Source organism: Pelodiscus sinensis, chromosome 9 (assembly GCF_052426305.1).
Source record: "Pelodiscus sinensis isolate ZL-2025 chromosome 9, ASM5242630v1, whole genome shotgun sequence".
In the NCBI taxonomy this organism is placed as follows: domain Eukaryota; kingdom Metazoa; phylum Chordata; order Testudines; family Trionychidae; genus Pelodiscus; species Pelodiscus sinensis.
Window position 1 is genome coordinate 59,314,786 of NC_143060.1, and position 17,400 is coordinate 59,332,185.

The window sequence follows — 17,400 nt, forward strand, 5'->3', positions numbered from 1 at the left end:
AAGAGAGAGCGAGAGAGAGAGCAGTGTGTTGTTAAATGGACACATGATAGCCTAACCCCAACCAGATCCCCAAAAGAACAGCTGATGCCAGGAAATTAAAAACTGTTCCCGTGTTCATACTATAGACCTGGGAACACCAAAAATCTACTGATAAAAGGAATCATGTAAAAAGCCTGACCTGGATCTTTTCTACTTTCATCACATCTATTTTTAAGGATACTCCCGTTCCTGTAAGAGCAGTGCCTTGGTCAGCTATAACAGCAGACATGAGTGTGCAATGCACTTGAAAATTCAGCTATTGCTTATACTACAAGCATCAACAGTTCTTCAGGGGTGTTCCTGCTGCCTGCCTTCTGAACCAATGATCTAGACTGTACCTTTTTCTGAGGCTCATCAGGCGTGTCTATGGGGGTGATGCACACGTCTTCACCCTCAGAATGGTTCGACTCACACGAGGATACGCTGACGGAATCCATGCTTTCTCCAGAGCTCCCGCCGGGAGTGGATTTGGGCTGCTCTTTGGTGGGGGTGCTATTGGGGATCATATCTGCTCCCAGAAACAGTCTGCCAAAGAATACAAAATAGACCAGGTCAATAATACAACTACAGACTGTCATGGGACGGAGCAAAGAGAGGACACTTCATTCGAATGGCCCCATTGTGCCCCAGCCCCGGCCTCCCGCCTCCAGGCACCCTTTAGGGAGGGTGTGGAGGGAGGCTGAAGCTTTCATTAGGGAATAAGGGGAAGTGCTGTTTGCTGCATTCCTCGCTCTGGCTGGGGAGCGCAAGGGGCAGACAAACCTGGACCTACTCCAGCCGAGGGACAGGCACCCCCCTCCCATGACTGTGCCCATTACAGCAGCCATGGAGAGGCTGACCCCAAACTATTGTGGTGAGAGAGGGCTGGGACAGTCCTCTCTCACACGGCCAGCCTGCACACTGAACCCCTCATGCCCCGCCCCACCCCAAAGCAAGGATTTAAATGAAGCAGGGACATTTCCATTTTATTTTCCAAAAAAGCAAAATTAATTGTGGAAAGGACCCAAGTAACACCGGGTAAATCTTCTAGTCAAACTCAAGGGTAATGTACTAGATCAGAGGTGGGCAAAAGGGCCTCCGCAGGCTAGATTCAGTCCGCCAATTAAGGCCTGGGCGCAGGGGAGTGTGCGAAGCCTCCTTCTTCCCTGCCAGGAGCACATGGTGCTTTGAAGGCTGGGGAGAGAGCGAAGAGGCTTTGTGCACTCCCCTGCCCCCAGGCTAATCACGGTGTGGAGCTGCATGAAGCTTCCTTTGCCCTGCCCCGGCCCTGCAAGGAGCCTGCAGCACTTCAAAGTGCCATGTGCTCCTTGCAGGGCGGGAGGAGGCTTCGCGCGCTCTCCTGCCCCCAGGCCCTGATTGGTTTGGGGGTGGGGGAGCGTGCCAAGCCAATTCCAGGGCAAGGGTGCTTAGTGGGAAGGGGGGGCAAAGGGGCTCTCCCACACCCAGACCAATTATGGTCTGGGAGCGGGTAGCCCCTCCCCTTCCTGTTTAGGCCCCGCCCCTTCAGGGATGTCCCGGGGCTACTTCAAAATTTTTTGAAATGGCCCCCGGGGCAAAAATTATTGTCCACCCCGTACTAGATGGTGTAAGTTAGACTCCATTACACTCTTTAATTCCCTCAGCGCACATCTACATTGCTGGGAAGATCGATGCTGTGATGTTTGATCTTCCAGCGTTTGATTTAGGAGGTCTAAGGGGGACATGCTAAATCGAACACTGAGGGCACCACCGTTGACACTGGTACTCGTGGCCATTGTGAGGCGTAAGGGAAGTCTAGGGGAGCATTTCTCTCATCAACCTTCTGTAGTAAGGATGGCACCAGAACTCAGCTTATGGTACATCGACTCCAGGACATTATTTACCTTGCTGGAATTGCGTACCTTAAGCCAGCGTTCCCTCATGGTGTAGACCTGCCCCTAGACTCACTGCCAAATGAGTGATTAGTGTGGTGTAACTCACTTCCCAACAAGCTGGAAGAAGGTGTAAGTTAAAGTAAGGTGCAGGCTACTTCAGCGCACACATTTCTACACTCTCCTGTTAGTTTTTCTTGACCTTCTGACCTGTGAATTACAACATCTTACAATCTTTTGCATGCAGACGGGCGGGAGGGGCAAATTTCAGAAATGAGTGTAAAGTTTAAGACACGTCAGTGAGTGGATGAGAGTCTAACCGAATAAAGGACTCACACTAAGTCTATAGAGACAAAATGAATCCCTTGTGTGACTTTAATGATTTCAACAGGGTTATACCAGAGATTAATTTCTCTCTACAACTCTAATCTAATTTAAATACAGAATGTGGAGGCCAGAAGATGCACATTACATTATTGTATATTCTTCAAGATTCACTTAGATTCACAGATTCACCTCAGAGTTTGGCTCTAAGTCAATCTAAGGAGTCTAGAAGAAATCCAATTTGGTATAAGAATGTGTTGAAGGGGTGAGGCAAATTAAGTTGGTGCTGAAATAGCATCTCATCAGCAAACAGAACCCAGAAAAGTGCCACAGAACATCCAGCAAAGAATCATGCCAAGTACTGTTACAATCTTCATTTGCAATATATATTCAGATTGCAGGTACCACAAACTTTACAAGAAAGACTGCACAGCAAACACACACATCTCACCGTATCTATCCTATGCTAATTTACAAGAGCTACAGTGGAATGTGGTGGGAAACGGAAAGAGAAGTTCAGCTCTCAACAGACACTGAGCATACACAGTCCAGGCAAAATGCCAAGGAGAAAGAATTAGACAACTTGATTCAGACACAGCAACTTCAGTCTCCTACTCTCCCATTCCCACACCTCTTCACAACCAATTCAAAGGGACAAAAACAAACACACACATCCTCCTGTCCAAACAGCTTCCCTGATCTTACCAGGACCAGAACTAACATACTCAGCCACCAAGTGTCTATTGTGGAGGATCCTAGATTGCCACAGAGCTTGTGTGGAATATATGGTTTGTTCACTGTTCTGAGAAACCCAGGGAAAGACCAAGGCAGGAAGGGAGGTGTTAATAGGCAGGTTTTAGTCTTCACATGCATTCTGATATTGGCTGTAAAGCTGATCTACCCTCTGGTCCTGACCATGTCATCTCTTCCGTGAATATTTTCCTGTCATCTCTCATATCATGCTCACCTTGGAGGCTCTACATTTTTCCTGAACTCCCTTGATTTCTGCTCCCATTCCCCCACTTACCCTGTGTTGCTTCCAATCCTCTCTCATTCTTTCCTTTCTCTAATCTTTGTTTCTTTTGTCAGCTCTCTGCTCCATGCTCTTTCTCCACCTCCCCATACCCTGGTGCTTGAATTGCTAAGCAACGCTGCACGCTCATCTGCGTGAATTAGACCGAACATCTGACTGGGACAATAGCACGTACCTACCGTATAGGCTGAGTTGCAGATTATTTAGATTACTAGGTGTGGTCCTGTTGTGGGTGGCTCTAATTTGCATGTTAAAACTCTGCAGGAAATTTTCTCTCATTCACTCTGCTTTTGCATCAGTGTAATTCCATTGTATTTGGTGACTTTATTCCTGACCAACATCAATGTCACCGAGGTTATAAGCGGGCCCTAAATGTGCTCCTTCTCCTACAACCCAAAAAGGCTTGTAATCATGGAATGATTTGTTTTTAAACTTTTTTAGCTATAGTCATCCTAAGTAATACTTGGAACAATAATCAGTAAACGGTTGCAGGCATAATTAGCAACTTTTAGTTTAGCAACAATGTCTTGTTGAAGAGATCAGATTCCCTGTCAAGTTCCTCGTCTGGTGGAATACATATTTCTTGTGATTTATTCACGTCATTTCTCTACTAATTTGCCAGATGCCATTACCCCCTTCTGCCATACTCACAAGCTGAGTCTTTTCACCATACTCTTCCGAGGTTTCGGTGACGTAGTATTAGTGTCAGCAGCTGCTTCTATCTCACACGAGAGGCTATAACTACACAACAAGGAAGATTTATTTATTTCAGGGAGTTAAATATCATTTTATCATCACTCAATATGGCCTCAGACTAGAAATAATTTAAACAGAGAGATATTCAGTTTCTCCAACTGCAATAATAGGTTATTGCAAGGCAGCACAAATAAACATTTTACCTTTTTTTACAATAGTTTCAAAAGAATTCAAATGGGTTTTTTGATCATATTAACCAGCTCATAAAAGCATTTTAAGAAAAGGGATATTCAGTGCAGCACAGGACTGAACACGATCACTGTGTCAGTTGAAACCAGTGTCCTTTGACAATGAAATTTACAGTGCTCTGAAGAAGGTATCATAGGTTCACACCTCTATGTAACACTGAGTGTGTACGTGAGCACATACATGGCCAACAGACAGATGGGTCAGATGCAACATGCTATAACATTTCAAAGTTGAAAACCAAATTTCCAATCTCAAAACTGCTATGTGTTAACTAGGTTTTCACCAGCTGTATGACATAAAGCACACGTTCATGCTGTTCCCTTGGTTTACGGTATATTTAAGATGCTGTGAGAATATCTTAGCCAGACACAGCTCACAGAGATGTGAGACTGGATGTGAAAAAAGCTCCCTTAGCTGCATTGACAGCCTCACCTCTCCTCTTCTGTTAATAGCCGCTGTCTCCGGAACCATCGGATGAATTTTTGGTCTGGCATCATGCAATAGCTATTACAGGCAGATTGCAAGAGCTTAATTTGGGCGATTACTTCAAACTCCTAAGGAAAGAAATAAGCAAATAGGAATTTTAATTAGAAATCACAACAAGGCCAAACACAGACTCATTCAACGTACAAAGCAAGGATAAATGGACACGACACATGCACCAATAATCACAGGACAAACTAAAGACTGCTTCATTCTTAACTGAATACCCAGGCAATTTTAGACAACTGTGACACAGTTTTTCAACGACAAAACCCGTCTTTTGTTTTCCCCAACAGGTTTTGATGTTTGAAGTTTTATCAAAGCGCCACAGATTATTACAATATGGAAAAACAGGACAATCCTGCCTTTCAGCGCGGTTGATTTTGAGAGAGAGACAAATTCTACTGTGAGTTTTGCACTGGCATAAGATGCCAAAATGACAGTGTTGCACACTAAAGTCATAGCCTCGAGCCATCATGGAAAACAGCATGAAAGTTTCCCTGTGTTGTCCCACTCACGCATGGCTGACCCAAATGGACCCCCTTTCCATTGAGAGTTCATTGTCTGTGCTTATTCGGCCCTTTTGTTGCTGAGACTACAAACGAGGGTGCTCACTAGTGCTGACAGTGATGAAGAAATCTGCCTTGTACAGTATGCAGCCAATTATATTTGTGAGGTGTGAGTGTGAAATTCCACCCCTGGTGCGCATGAGTTGAGAGCTCAGATTTGGAATTGTTTTACACACGCTCTGCTGCCACGTAAATTACAGCACAGGGGGAAGGTGGCGCACACTCAACACCTAGGAACTGGACTGAGATTATCAACCAGGTAATGGAAACAGCTTTCATTTATTACCAATCTGGACTTAGACCCAGGAGCTTTTGTGCCCCACTAAGCAATACCCTGAGCTGTCCAGTCATAACTAAAAGGCAAGTTTAAAATCTGGTTTATGGAACTGGGAAATTAGTTAAAAGTAGGGAAATGGGCCCTATCACAGCAAAATCGAATTCCGCACTGAGTACTGTGAAAGGAGATTTGCTGTTGGCTTGACTTTATGCAGACAGATGTGACTTTATGTAGACTGCTTTCTACATGGCTTTTCTTTTCCTCTTTCTGTGCAACCAATGCAGAGAAGACTGAATGGGCAGGCTGACAGCATTTATTTCTTCACCCCGTATCACCCCTTCATTCTCCTCTGCATCCATTTTTTGGCTCCAGTGAAGCAGAATAATGAAGCAGACTAAGGAAGTGGATGAGACTCATGCTATGCTTCTGAAAAGGCATACCTCACTTTCTAACAGGCCTGTCTGTTTTGAGACATTGGCTTCTGAGATGACAGACTTCTTCCACTGATGCTCATGGCAGTGAATGTACAGTCTTCATGCATAAATGTCCGATAAGTATACTGACTGGTGCACAGGACTTCCTTTCCCCCTGTACCATCCAACTAATTAATGACAATCCTTCCTTCACTGCTCATCCTCTTTAGGCTTGGGTGGGCTCTCACATACACTACCCATCCTTGCCGGTAAACTGAAGTTTATAGTTGTTTGGAATGCACCAGGCTAAATGAGTAAGTCCCTACCCTAAAAGTATAATAGAAGATTCTCTGCAAAAGGGTGGCAGTAAAATGCTAGTGGAGGAAGAAGTTCAGACTTACCCGTCTCCTCTTCTCAAAGTTTATCAGCCCACCCTGGATGCAGCAAAGAAAACAAGGACCAGTGTAAGAATCCAAAGTGCATATAGTCAATGGCAGGGTAATACAGTCGAAGATCAGAAATGCTGAATTCAAGCAGGTCCTGAGTTTTCTGGCCGGTAAAGAATTTGGGAATTGAACACTGGTCCCTGCAGGAGAACTGCCCTAGGCTGCCTAGCAGTCTGATTAAGAAGAGCATGTTTCACGATGTGCACTGACAGAGCTTTGTGTGAGAGAATTCTGCTTGACTTCTGCCAGCACAAGAAATGGCTCAAGCTAGTATTCCCAAATCTTGAGTTTGTTAGCACCATGTGAACACACACAACTGGCAAACAAACCTAGTCTGTGATTCTGAGTCACAGCTGCTTCCATTAGATCAGCCATGCAAAACTACAAGAAAGTTTACCAGCCCAGCCAAGAACTTTCTAGCCCATCTTTGCTACAAACACCAATAGCAAAATATTTAAACTTGAATACCGAAAGCGTAGCACCTAACTCCATATTTAAAGGATCCCCATAATGTGCTGATTTTCAAAGGTGTTGAGTACTTGCAGTTCCCAATGATTTTTCTAAAACTTCTGAAAATCAGGTCATTTTTATTGTTAGGTGCCTAAATACAGATTTAGCTGCCTAACTTCAAACAGCAAAGTTTCAAAATTCCGGACCAACATTGCAACCCATTTCCCCACGGTCTCTCTCATCACTCCTCTGACACACACGTCTCATTCACTCATAATTCACTTGCGATTTGCCCGTTTCTGACCTTCACATTTTCACTCTTTGAAATGCTATGGAGCCTCTGTTTCCTAGGCAGGATCTCTGGGGCCTGTCCTACACTAAGTCTGGCCAAGCTGAGGAGGAAGGGCCATGAACTAAGACCATGCTGAAGAACTTAACTACAGGCAGTCCCCGGGTTACGTTCAAGATAGGGACTGTAGGTTTGTTCTTAAGTTGAATTTGTATGTAAGTCGGAACTGGTACATATTGTAGGGGAAACTCTAGCCAAACATTTCTCCAGAGCTCAATTTTATTCTCCCACACCTCACTTCCCTCAGTCCTTTATTCTCAAGCTGAGGTGTCTGCTGAGAAAAGCCGCTCCGCGTCTCCCTGGTCTGCTGGGGGGGGGGGGGGGCGATAGCTCCGCGTCTCCCTGGTCTGCTGTGGGGGGGAGGCGCTAGCTTCGCGTCTCCCTGGTCTGCTGGGGGGAAGCAGCTAGTGCGGGGTTGCCTCACCCCGTTTGTAAGTAGGGATCCGATGTAAGTCGGATCCATGTAACCCGGGGACTGCCTGTACTCAAGTTGAAGAGCTGAATCTAAGACAGTGTTGTGGTGTGGAGTTTCCCAGCATGGAAGGGGGATGTTTATATTTTTCATAAAGTTTTAATTGAAATAAAATAATAAAAAAATATTTTTACTCTCATTAAGGGTTTTCAAACAAACCGTAAATTTTGAGCATAAACCACCACACTTAAGAACAGGAGTGGGCAATCATTTTTGACTGGGGGCCACTTCAAAAATGTCTGAAGTGGCCCCAGGGGCGGGGCCAGGACACTTCTGTGCTTCCCCGTCCACAGACCCTGATTGGCCTGGGGGTGGGGAGAGTGCGTGAGTGTGCGGTGCTTAGAAGCACTGTGCTCCTTGCAGGGTGGGAGGAGACTTCATGGGCTCCCTCCACCCCCAGGCCAATCAGAGCTTGGAGGTGGGGGAGGTGTGTGAAGTCTCCTCCCGCTCTGCCCCCATCCTGCAAGAAGTACACGGTGCTTCTAAGTCTCCTCCCACCTTGCAAGGGGCGCAGTGCTTAGAGAGTCAACCGCCAGGGATGACTCTAAGCACTGCACGTTCCCGGTCCCTAGGCCCTGATTGGCCTGGGGGCGAGGAAGCGGCAGGGCCTCCGCAGGCCAGATCAACCTGTTTGGCAGGCTGAATCCAGCCCGCAGAGACCCTTTTGCCCACCCCGTTTAAGAATGTCCTCATAAATAAGCTCCATTATTAAATTCAGTAGAGCTCCTTTTTTTCCTAATAAAAGCATTGTTCATTCTGTCCATCTACATTTTTAACATCACAAACTCCTCTCTCAGTTTGTCAATGCTTCATATGAGGTGGTGAGAAATTAGCAAACCATACAGGACCATCAGGATTTCTACTCAGTGGTGGCTAGTAAACTTGTTGGTCCAATTATCACAACAGCAGGGAGAGGGATTAGAACTCAAGAAGCTGCACAAACCTACCTCGATATAATCCTGCAGTGCTGTGTCCAGCATGGTCAAGTCTGTAAGAAAGGTGCCAAGGTAGGGGACCGTACCCTGCATGACTCCCTGCAGAAAATCAGAGCAGTCTCTGGTTAATTGTCAGAGAAAGGCTATGAATTCCAGCTGGTACATTTTGATATAAAATATTATAATGAGTAGTCAGCCAAAATCCTGCAGCAAAATTCTGGGCCTGATTCTGTTCCAGTTAAATCAATGGGGATTTTGCCATTGACTTCAATAACAGTGGGATAAGGGTCACTGTTATTCACATATCCATGGCCTATGCAACACTAACTCCTGCACGCAAAATCTTTACTGCCCTCCCACAGGCGGAATATGCCAGAAAGAGCTCAAATGCCAGCACCTCACAGCTTTTTTCAGACTGTGCAGCTGTCTCCAACACTCTGGAAACTGTCTTTTCTACGGCTCATCTTGATGGCTCTTTATTTTACAATGAAGTTATCAAATCACGTGACTGCATTCACATTTTTTAACTCTGAGCTGGCTATGTCTTCCTTGGAATAGTCACTGTGATCTAATTAACTCAAGACTCAACTTTTAATCTTCCTAAGCCTTCTCCATTGTTTGGAGTCTGAGTTGTTTCTACATCTGTTAGGAAAAATTCTCTCAGCTACTAAGACCAGCAAACAGCTTTGTATATTTTCCAGTCAACCAAAATGTAATTTTGGTCTCCATTTCCCCCAGTTTCCACATCTCTTCTCCTAGTCCGTTTATCTGAGAATACTATTGATCTGCAAATGTTCCACTCATTGTTTCACTGGGTAAAAAAAAGTTTTCACTGGCAAAAATGGAAACAGGCACGTCTTATGAAATTATCTCCTGTAAAAATCTGTGCAAATTCCATAAACATTTCTCAAAAATCCTGGGATTGCTCAAAAATCTGGAAGTGTCTGTGTTTCATGAGCTCACTGAAGTAATGAAATGTTCCCTTTGACTAGAACTAATTTTCCTATAATATTATCAAATGTTCGGGTTTTTTGCAGCACACATTTTACAGAGTGAAAATTGATTATTTTCACATAGCTTTGTTTCAAATGCAACAGAGATTGCTACGGGAGTCTGAGTACCTCTTCCGGGCTTGTCTCCCTAATATCCTGGGCCCTGACATGGCTATGACACCTCTGCATACCATAATGCTGTTGCAGTTGGCAGTTTAGCACATACCACACACACTGTAGTACATAAAGATGTATTACAAGCTCCAGTTCATGTTCTGTTATATACTGTAATGTCTGTTTATTAATACACAGAAATGTAAACAGAAAGACTATATGTGAAAGAGGACAGTGTTAAGGCTGAGGGTTTAGTCATCACTGTTTATGTTCCTTAATACTGTGTCCTTGACTGATCAACCTTGCTGTTGTATTAACTCTCAGGTTTTGCACGGGATAGTACAGGTTTTGCAATCTTTAAGTGTATAATGTGCCATATGCTCTATTTCTTAAGATGCATTTCTGGACTTTGCTTCTGTGTATGATTCATTAAAGACAGCATTATCACATGCATAATGTCCGAGCTTAGAGAACAGAATGCTGCACACACCATATCTTTCTGTAGCTGAAGCCGCCTTTGAGTCCTTTTCTGGTTCTCTTTCACGCTACTGTCCAGATTTGCAAACTTGGATGTTCCTTCCTATGGGGGGAACGCAAGGGCAGTTAATGGAGGACATAGTGCTAGGACTGAAATACACACAAATTCAACCAACCAAGCCCAATCCACATTGCCCTGAGATTCAGTAATGCAAGCTTAACTTTTTGCTTGTTTAAAAATATGTTGAGGCTTCAGCATTTCTGGGGTTTATTGGAGACAATTGTACCACATTACCATAAGGGATTTTGTCTGCAAAACAGTTCTGGCCCTGGCAAAGCTTAGAAGAACCACAAATCCCTTGATATTTCCAAATTCAAGAAGCTTGAATACATGTCATACATTTGGATTCTCATTTGAATGCAGCCCCTGGGTCTTTTGTCCTTAGACCACTAACTTAGTTCACAATCATCAGTTTTGCAAATAAACATCTTCCCTCTGTTAGGTAACACACTGGTGGCTTTCTTAATTTTAACACAGTGACTCTATGATATGATGACTAACCTCTATGTTTTTCCGAGCAATACAGAGACATTCAGGAAAGAAAAGTGATGCCTAGCATAGAGAAGGTTGGTGCTGATTGGACGCCTAGCATAGAGAATGCTGGAGAAAATGAGGTAGGTTCAGAAGTTAAAATAGGAAAAGAACAAGTTGAAAATTACTTAGAAAAGTTTGATATCTTCAAGGCATTGGGGCCTGATCAAACGCATCCTAAAATATTCAAGGAGTTCGCAGAGGAGATATGAGAGTCATTAGCTACAACCTTTGAAAATTCATGAAAGATGGGAGAGATTCCATAAAATTGGAAAGCGTCAAATATAGTGCCCATCTATAAAAAGGGAAATAAGAACAACCCAAGAAACTACAGACCAGTCATCTTAAATTCTGTGCCAGAAAAGATAATGGAGCAAATAATTAAGGAATCAGTTTCCAAGCATCTGGAAGATAATAAGGTGATAAGTAGTAGTCAGCATGTATGTGTAGGGAACAAATTGTGTCAGACCAACCTGACAGCTTTCTTTGGTAGGATAACAAGCCTTGTGGATGAGAGAAAAGTGATAGATGTAGTATACCTCGACTTTAGTAAAGCATTTGATACAGTCTCGCATGACTTTCTTATCAATAAACTAGAAAAATACAACCTACACAAGGCTACTATAAGGTGGGTGCATAACTGTCTGGATAATCGTTCCCAGAGAGTAGTTATCAATGGTTCACATTCATACTGGAAGGGCATAACAAGTGGAGTTCTGCAGGGATCAGTTTTGGGGATTGCTTCTGTTGAATAGCTTCATCGATAATTTAGATAATGGCGTTGAGAGCATGCTTTTATTTTGTAGATGATATCAAGCTGGAAGGGGTTGCAAGTGCTTTGGAGGATAGGATTATAATTCAAAATCATCTGGATAAACTGGAGAAATAGTCTGAGGTAAATAGGATGAAATTCAATAAGGACAAAGGCAAAGTACTCCACTTAGGAAGGAATAATCAGTTCCACACATACAAAATAGGAAAGGAAGGAATACTCTGGAAAAGGATCTAGGGGTCATAGCAGAACACAAGCTAAATATAAATCAACAGTGTGACACGGTTGCAAAACAAAACAAAACAAAAGCAAACACGATTCTGGGTTGTATTAACAGGACTGTTGTAAGCAAGACAAAAGAAGTAATTCTTCCACGCTGCTCTGCACTGATCACCCCTCAAATGGAATACTTTCACCAGTTCTGGGTTCCACATTTCAGGAAAGACATGGACAAACTGGAGAGAGTCCAGAGAAGAGGAAGAAAGTAATTAAAAGTCTAGGAAACATGACCTCTGAAAAAAAGATTGAAAAAATTGGGTTTGTTTAGTCTGGAAAAGAGAAGACTGAGAGGGGATAGTACCTAAAAGTTTGTTACAAGAAGAAGGGAGAAAAATTATTCTCCTTAACCTCAGATAATAGGATAAGAACCTTAAATTGCAGCAAGGGGGATTTAAGTTGGACATTCGGGAAAACTTCCTAACTGTCGGGGTGGTTAAATACTGGAATAAATTGCCTAGGGAGGTTGTGGAATCTGCATCATTGGAGATTTTTAAGAGCAAGTTAGATAAATACAGGCAGTCCCCGAGTTACGCGGATCCAACTTATGTCGGATCCGCAGTTACGAACGGGGCCCGTCTCCCTGGTCTCCAGCAGACCAGGGAGAGGAAGCAAAGCGGCGGAGCACGCGGGCAGCGGACAGCCCAGACGCATCTGGGCTGTCGCTGCCCGCGTGCTCCGCCGCTTTGCTCTGCTTCGCTCCCCGTCTCCCTGGTCTGCAGAGGTCTGGACTCGATGTGCAGAGGTCTGGACTCGATGACCTCTTGAGGGTCCTTCTAGTTCTAGTATTCTATGATTTTATAGCCTTCTATCATCAAATCCCTCCTTAATCGTCTTTTCCATGCTGAAAAGTCTCAATCTTATTAATCTCTCCTTGTATGACAGCAGTTCCATACCCCTAATAATTGTCATTGTCCTTTTCTGAAACTTTTCCAATTCCAATATAGTTTTTTTTGAGATGGGTTACCACATCTGTACACAGTATTCAAGATGTGGACATAACATGGATTTATATAGAGGCAGCAATAAGATATTTTCTGTTTTATTATCTACCATTTCTTAATGAGGACCAATATTCTGTTTGCTTTTTTGACTACCACAGCACATGGAGTAGATGTTTTCAGATAACTAACCAAAATGACACCAAGATCTGTCTCCTGAGTGGTAACAGCTTATTTAGACCCCATCATTATATGGATAATTGGGGTTGTTTTCCAACATGCATTTATCAACGCTATCACCTGCCATTTTGTTGCTCAGTCACCCAGTTTTGAGAGATCCCTTTGCACATCTGTGCCATCTGCTTCGGACTTAACTATCTTGAGTAGTTTTGTATCATCTGCATATTTTCCCACCTCATTGTTTGCCACTTTTTCCAGGTCATTTATAAAAATGTTGAATAGGACTAGTCCCAGTACAGACTTCTGGGAGACATCTCTCTCCATTCTAAAAACTAACCATTTATTCTGTTCTTTATCTTTTCAACAGTTACCAATTCATGAGCGGGCCTTCCCCCTCTTATCCCATGACAGCTTACTTTGCTTAAGTTTCTTTGGCAAGGAATCTTGTCAAAGGCTGTCTGGAAATCTAAGAATGCTATATCCACTGGAACCCCTTCGTCCACATGCTTGTTGACACCCTCAAAGAATTCTTGTTAGACCGGTGAGGCATGATTTCCCTTTACACACAAACCATGTTGACTTTTTCCCAACAAATTATGTTCATCTATGAGACTGACACTTCTGTTCTTTACTATAGTTTCCAAACAATTTGCCTAGTAATGAAATCAGACTTACTGACCTGTAATTGCCAGTATCACATCTAGAGCCTTTTTTTGTAAAAATTGACATCACGTTGGATAGCCTCCTGTCATTTGGTACAAAGGCGGATTTAAGGGATAGCTTACAAACCATAGATGAATTATTAATGCACATGGTGCAAAAAGATTTGCAGTGCTCTAAATATTAGAGATGGAAAAGAACTCTTGGTTGACCCACCATGCACTTTTGGGTTATTCCATATAGTATTGTGACAGAGTGCCGGGCAACAGCAGTTGTACCAGCACTCTGATCACTGGCCATCAATTATAGCAATCCAGAATAAACATGAGGGGCAGAACTAAGACTAATTGATAAGATGGGCTGGGCTGAGGAGAGTCCAAAAGGCTAATAAGCTAATTAGACTAGAAAATTGAAAAGGCACAGGAAGGAAAGGCTCAGGGGAGCAGAGAAAGAATGGCAGGCTTTTGCAAGTCAGAATCAGGAGAGATCTCGTCCCCTTCCTGCTCCTTGGCTGAGTGAGCTAAGGACTGTATGCTTGTAATCACAATACTGGACAAGTCTGTAATGGTGATGGGGAGAACACTAAATAAATTGCACAAGGTGTTTGAATAGAAGAAGGTTCCCAAACAGTTTCTATCTAGAAAAGAGACTGGAGTGAGACACTGCCCTGTCAAATGTATATTCAGTTGTTTTGGTCCACTCCTGCTTTAGATGTCTTGATGGATTGGACACAACTTCCTTGGGGAGACTAGACAATGATGTCGCAGTCCTGACAATTAGGAAAGAGAGAAACTTCCAGGCTTCATCTGAAGCTCGTCTTGATGTTTTCATGAGTGGAATGAAGTTAGTAAAACAGCTGAGTGAGATCATCATAAGCTCACTTCATTGCCTTCAGACAGTTTGTAAACCTGCCTACAACAACTGCATAGTGGGATCTGACAGACACCAATTGGTCTGATCTCAAGGATGTTTAACATTTAGTTAACTGCTCTGGGTAGATATTGACTTCTCTCAATATTTATTACTGCTTCATCTTTTTGTTTTTTATAAATGGCTCATAAATAATTACAGGTCACTAAGTTTGAATATAATCAGCCACCACCACTGAATCTTTGCCCAAAACTCAGCACTAGACATTACAACGTTGAGGCGAATTTTAAATTCCTAGATGGACTAGATAGAGACTAGACAGAAATATAGAGACTAGACAGAAATAGATTGAATTGGAGCTTACAGAAATCTAACTGCACATTCCCTTAAGTTTCTAAAAGGTTCATACCAAAATGCTTCACTGCCAGTATTTCTCATTTAAGGGGCCTGTGAACGTTTGGGCTACATCTGGGTCTGACAGCAGGATTCTGAAGCTACTGAAACACAGACTGTTTTGTGGTGGTTTCTGACCACACACATCGCAGGAAGCCTGCTCCTTCCAAATCCCCAGCCCTGTTTTGCAGTTCCAAAATGGTGAGGATATTTTGGACAAGAATCTTGGATTAAATCGCCAGCTGGAGTAAACTGGCATCACTCCCGCTGCTGTCAAAGGAGCTATGGCAATTTACAGCTGAGAAAAATTTGGCTTCTGAATTTTTTATGCTCATCCGTACAAACCTTATGATGCAAACCTTTCTAGATGAACTTGTGTGCAAGGCTGTCTAGGACAGCTGCATTTGGGGGAAGTACCTCTGCATCCTTTGCCGTTGTGCTATTTTGCAACTTCTTTTGACTGCAGTCCTCAGTGAAACCACAAGACACCTTCCATGGCAGCTGTTTGCGAGCAGACAAATCTATGACCCATCCCAACCTTCCAGATGTGTGTGGTCTCAGTGTCAGTGGAACCAATGCAATTCTGTTGGGCCAGTGGGCAGAGGTGTCACATAGGAAACAGGCATGCACACTTCTTGTGCGCCACAAAATTGTGCTCTATGAGGCTCCCTCTATAATAGAGCCTGGGAGGATGGGTTTTGGCAACTGGATAGGAAAAGGGCCGAGTTCAGCACTGACATAGATCATAACTCTTGCTCTCAGCTCATTCTCACCTTCATTAGCAGCTCTCTACTCGTCAGATAGTTGTCATGGTCTGAGAAGATATCAGATAGCTCTTCAAACATCAGCACCCTGTCCCTAGACAGAAGAGGAATTACCGGAAAGTCAATAATTGATTATGTAGCATCCTAACTCAACCCTACATCATTATTATCCAGTTTCCCAGTGATGAAGGATTAGACAACAACCAACCAAGTAAAAGGTGTGTCAGAATTGAGACCACATCTGTACTGACATGCTGGAGATTGTTCTTCTGATGTTCGATTTAGTGGGTCTAGTTAAGACCGGCGTCGGTACTCCTCGCAGTCGTGAGAAGGGAAGCCCCACTGTGAAGACGGTGCTAAGTTCAGCATGAGGTATGTCGACTCCAGCTATGTTATTTACGTAGCTGGAGTTGCATTCCTTAAGCCAAACTTTCGGGTCTAGTATAGATCAGAACTGAGGGGCTGAACCTCCCCAACTCCTTTTGCAGCTGGCTCAGTGTATGATTTCACAAACCTTTCTGTTGATGTTCTGTGTGGTACGGTTATTTGGTGCCAAAACAGGTACTGTTCATTGCTCCCCTGCAGCCTGGGAACCACAGTATTTCAAATCCACTATGTCCTGCATGTTGCTCAGAGTCACAGTCGTAATGGCCCCGCACACACAATAGGCTCCACGGTGGATTTTCCAGCTCCAAAACGATTGCTCACTGACCAGTAGCAATCCAGCATTTTTAAGTTTCCATAGAGTGATTGCTACTCGCTCCCTTGCTGTCAGTGCAGCTCTCATCTTGGTGTCCCTGCTCTGGTGGGCTGGGATGAGCATGGCACATAGATCCAGGAACATGGCTTTGAGTATCAAAAGTTCTGCAGCCATTGCTCGTCATTCCTAGTCTGCATTACGATGTGATCCCACCAGTCAGTGCTTGTTTCTCAGGCTCAGGAATGGCACTCCACCACTGGCAGCTACTCTGTGAAAGCCACCCATCTCCTGGATTTGGTTTTCACTGTCCTATACCAATCTGCCTCCCAAGAAATCCTCATGTACCACACGGATTAGTTTTTTCGTCTGGCTCTGCACATACCAGAGGATTGTACATTCTGTGCTTGCTACAAGGACTTATGACAGCAGTGCAGAGCTCCATGCTTCTGCCAGAGATGGGGGAGAGCAAGGAGGGTCATGTGGGTTGGTGGGATTTTTAAAAAAGTCACGGAATTTATAAGATATAGATAACAGTATGGCACAGAGACAGTTGCATGCTGGGAAACTGACCCCTCACTCCCAGTCATGCCTGTGTGACTCCCATCTGCCCCTTCGTGCATTGCCAAAACTTCCCAAAAGACAGCACACTGGGTAGTGAGGGGAGGTGTCATTATAAATAATGTGCTTGGATATAAGCACTCGGGCTGAGTACGCCCACCACTAACACAAGAAGCCAAACAGGCACATTCCCAAACAATATACTAATTGCAGTAGCCTTACGCTGACATAATTTGTGTCGGCAAAAGACTGTGCCGTAGACATGCTCTAAGCATAACTGTACTTTGTTTTTGTTGTGGGCCAGTCACAGAGGAAAGGAGCTAAAAAGACAATGGGAAGATTACTTTGGAACAGATGCCCAGGTCTTCTTCAACCGGTAGATGGAGTTGGACTGCAGTGCTGAAACAATGGCCCTCAAGGAGGAAAAATTCTTCAGGATCCTACATTCCTATAAAGGGAGGGATTAAAAATAAAGGAGAGTTAAAGATCAATAGTGCACGCGAGCTGGCAATTTCCTGTTGTACTA

The 17,400-nt window shown here is 43.7% G+C and overlaps 1 protein-coding gene across 3 annotated transcripts in view; it reads right to left on the minus strand.

The window, feature by feature from the left end:
- RGL1 (ral guanine nucleotide dissociation stimulator like 1) overlaps positions 1 to 17,400 on the minus strand; it is a 149,943-nt gene that overhangs the window by 10,724 nt on the left and 121,819 nt on the right. For all 3 annotated transcript variants that reach the window (XM_014575423.4, XM_089780597.1, XM_006126912.5), the window contains 8 exons: positions 17,219 to 17,322; positions 15,626 to 15,710; positions 10,182 to 10,271; positions 8,598 to 8,684; positions 6,335 to 6,367; positions 4,624 to 4,745; positions 3,898 to 3,987; positions 378 to 564 (listed from right to left, as the gene is read on the minus strand). In XM_014575423.4, the coding sequence (XP_014430909.1) occupies positions 378 to 564; positions 3,898 to 3,987; positions 4,624 to 4,745; positions 6,335 to 6,367; positions 8,598 to 8,684; positions 10,182 to 10,271; positions 15,626 to 15,710; positions 17,219 to 17,322 (798 nt within the window). The remainder of the gene's footprint in view (positions 1 to 377; positions 565 to 3,897; positions 3,988 to 4,623; positions 4,746 to 6,334; positions 6,368 to 8,597; positions 8,685 to 10,181; positions 10,272 to 15,625; positions 15,711 to 17,218; positions 17,323 to 17,400) is intronic.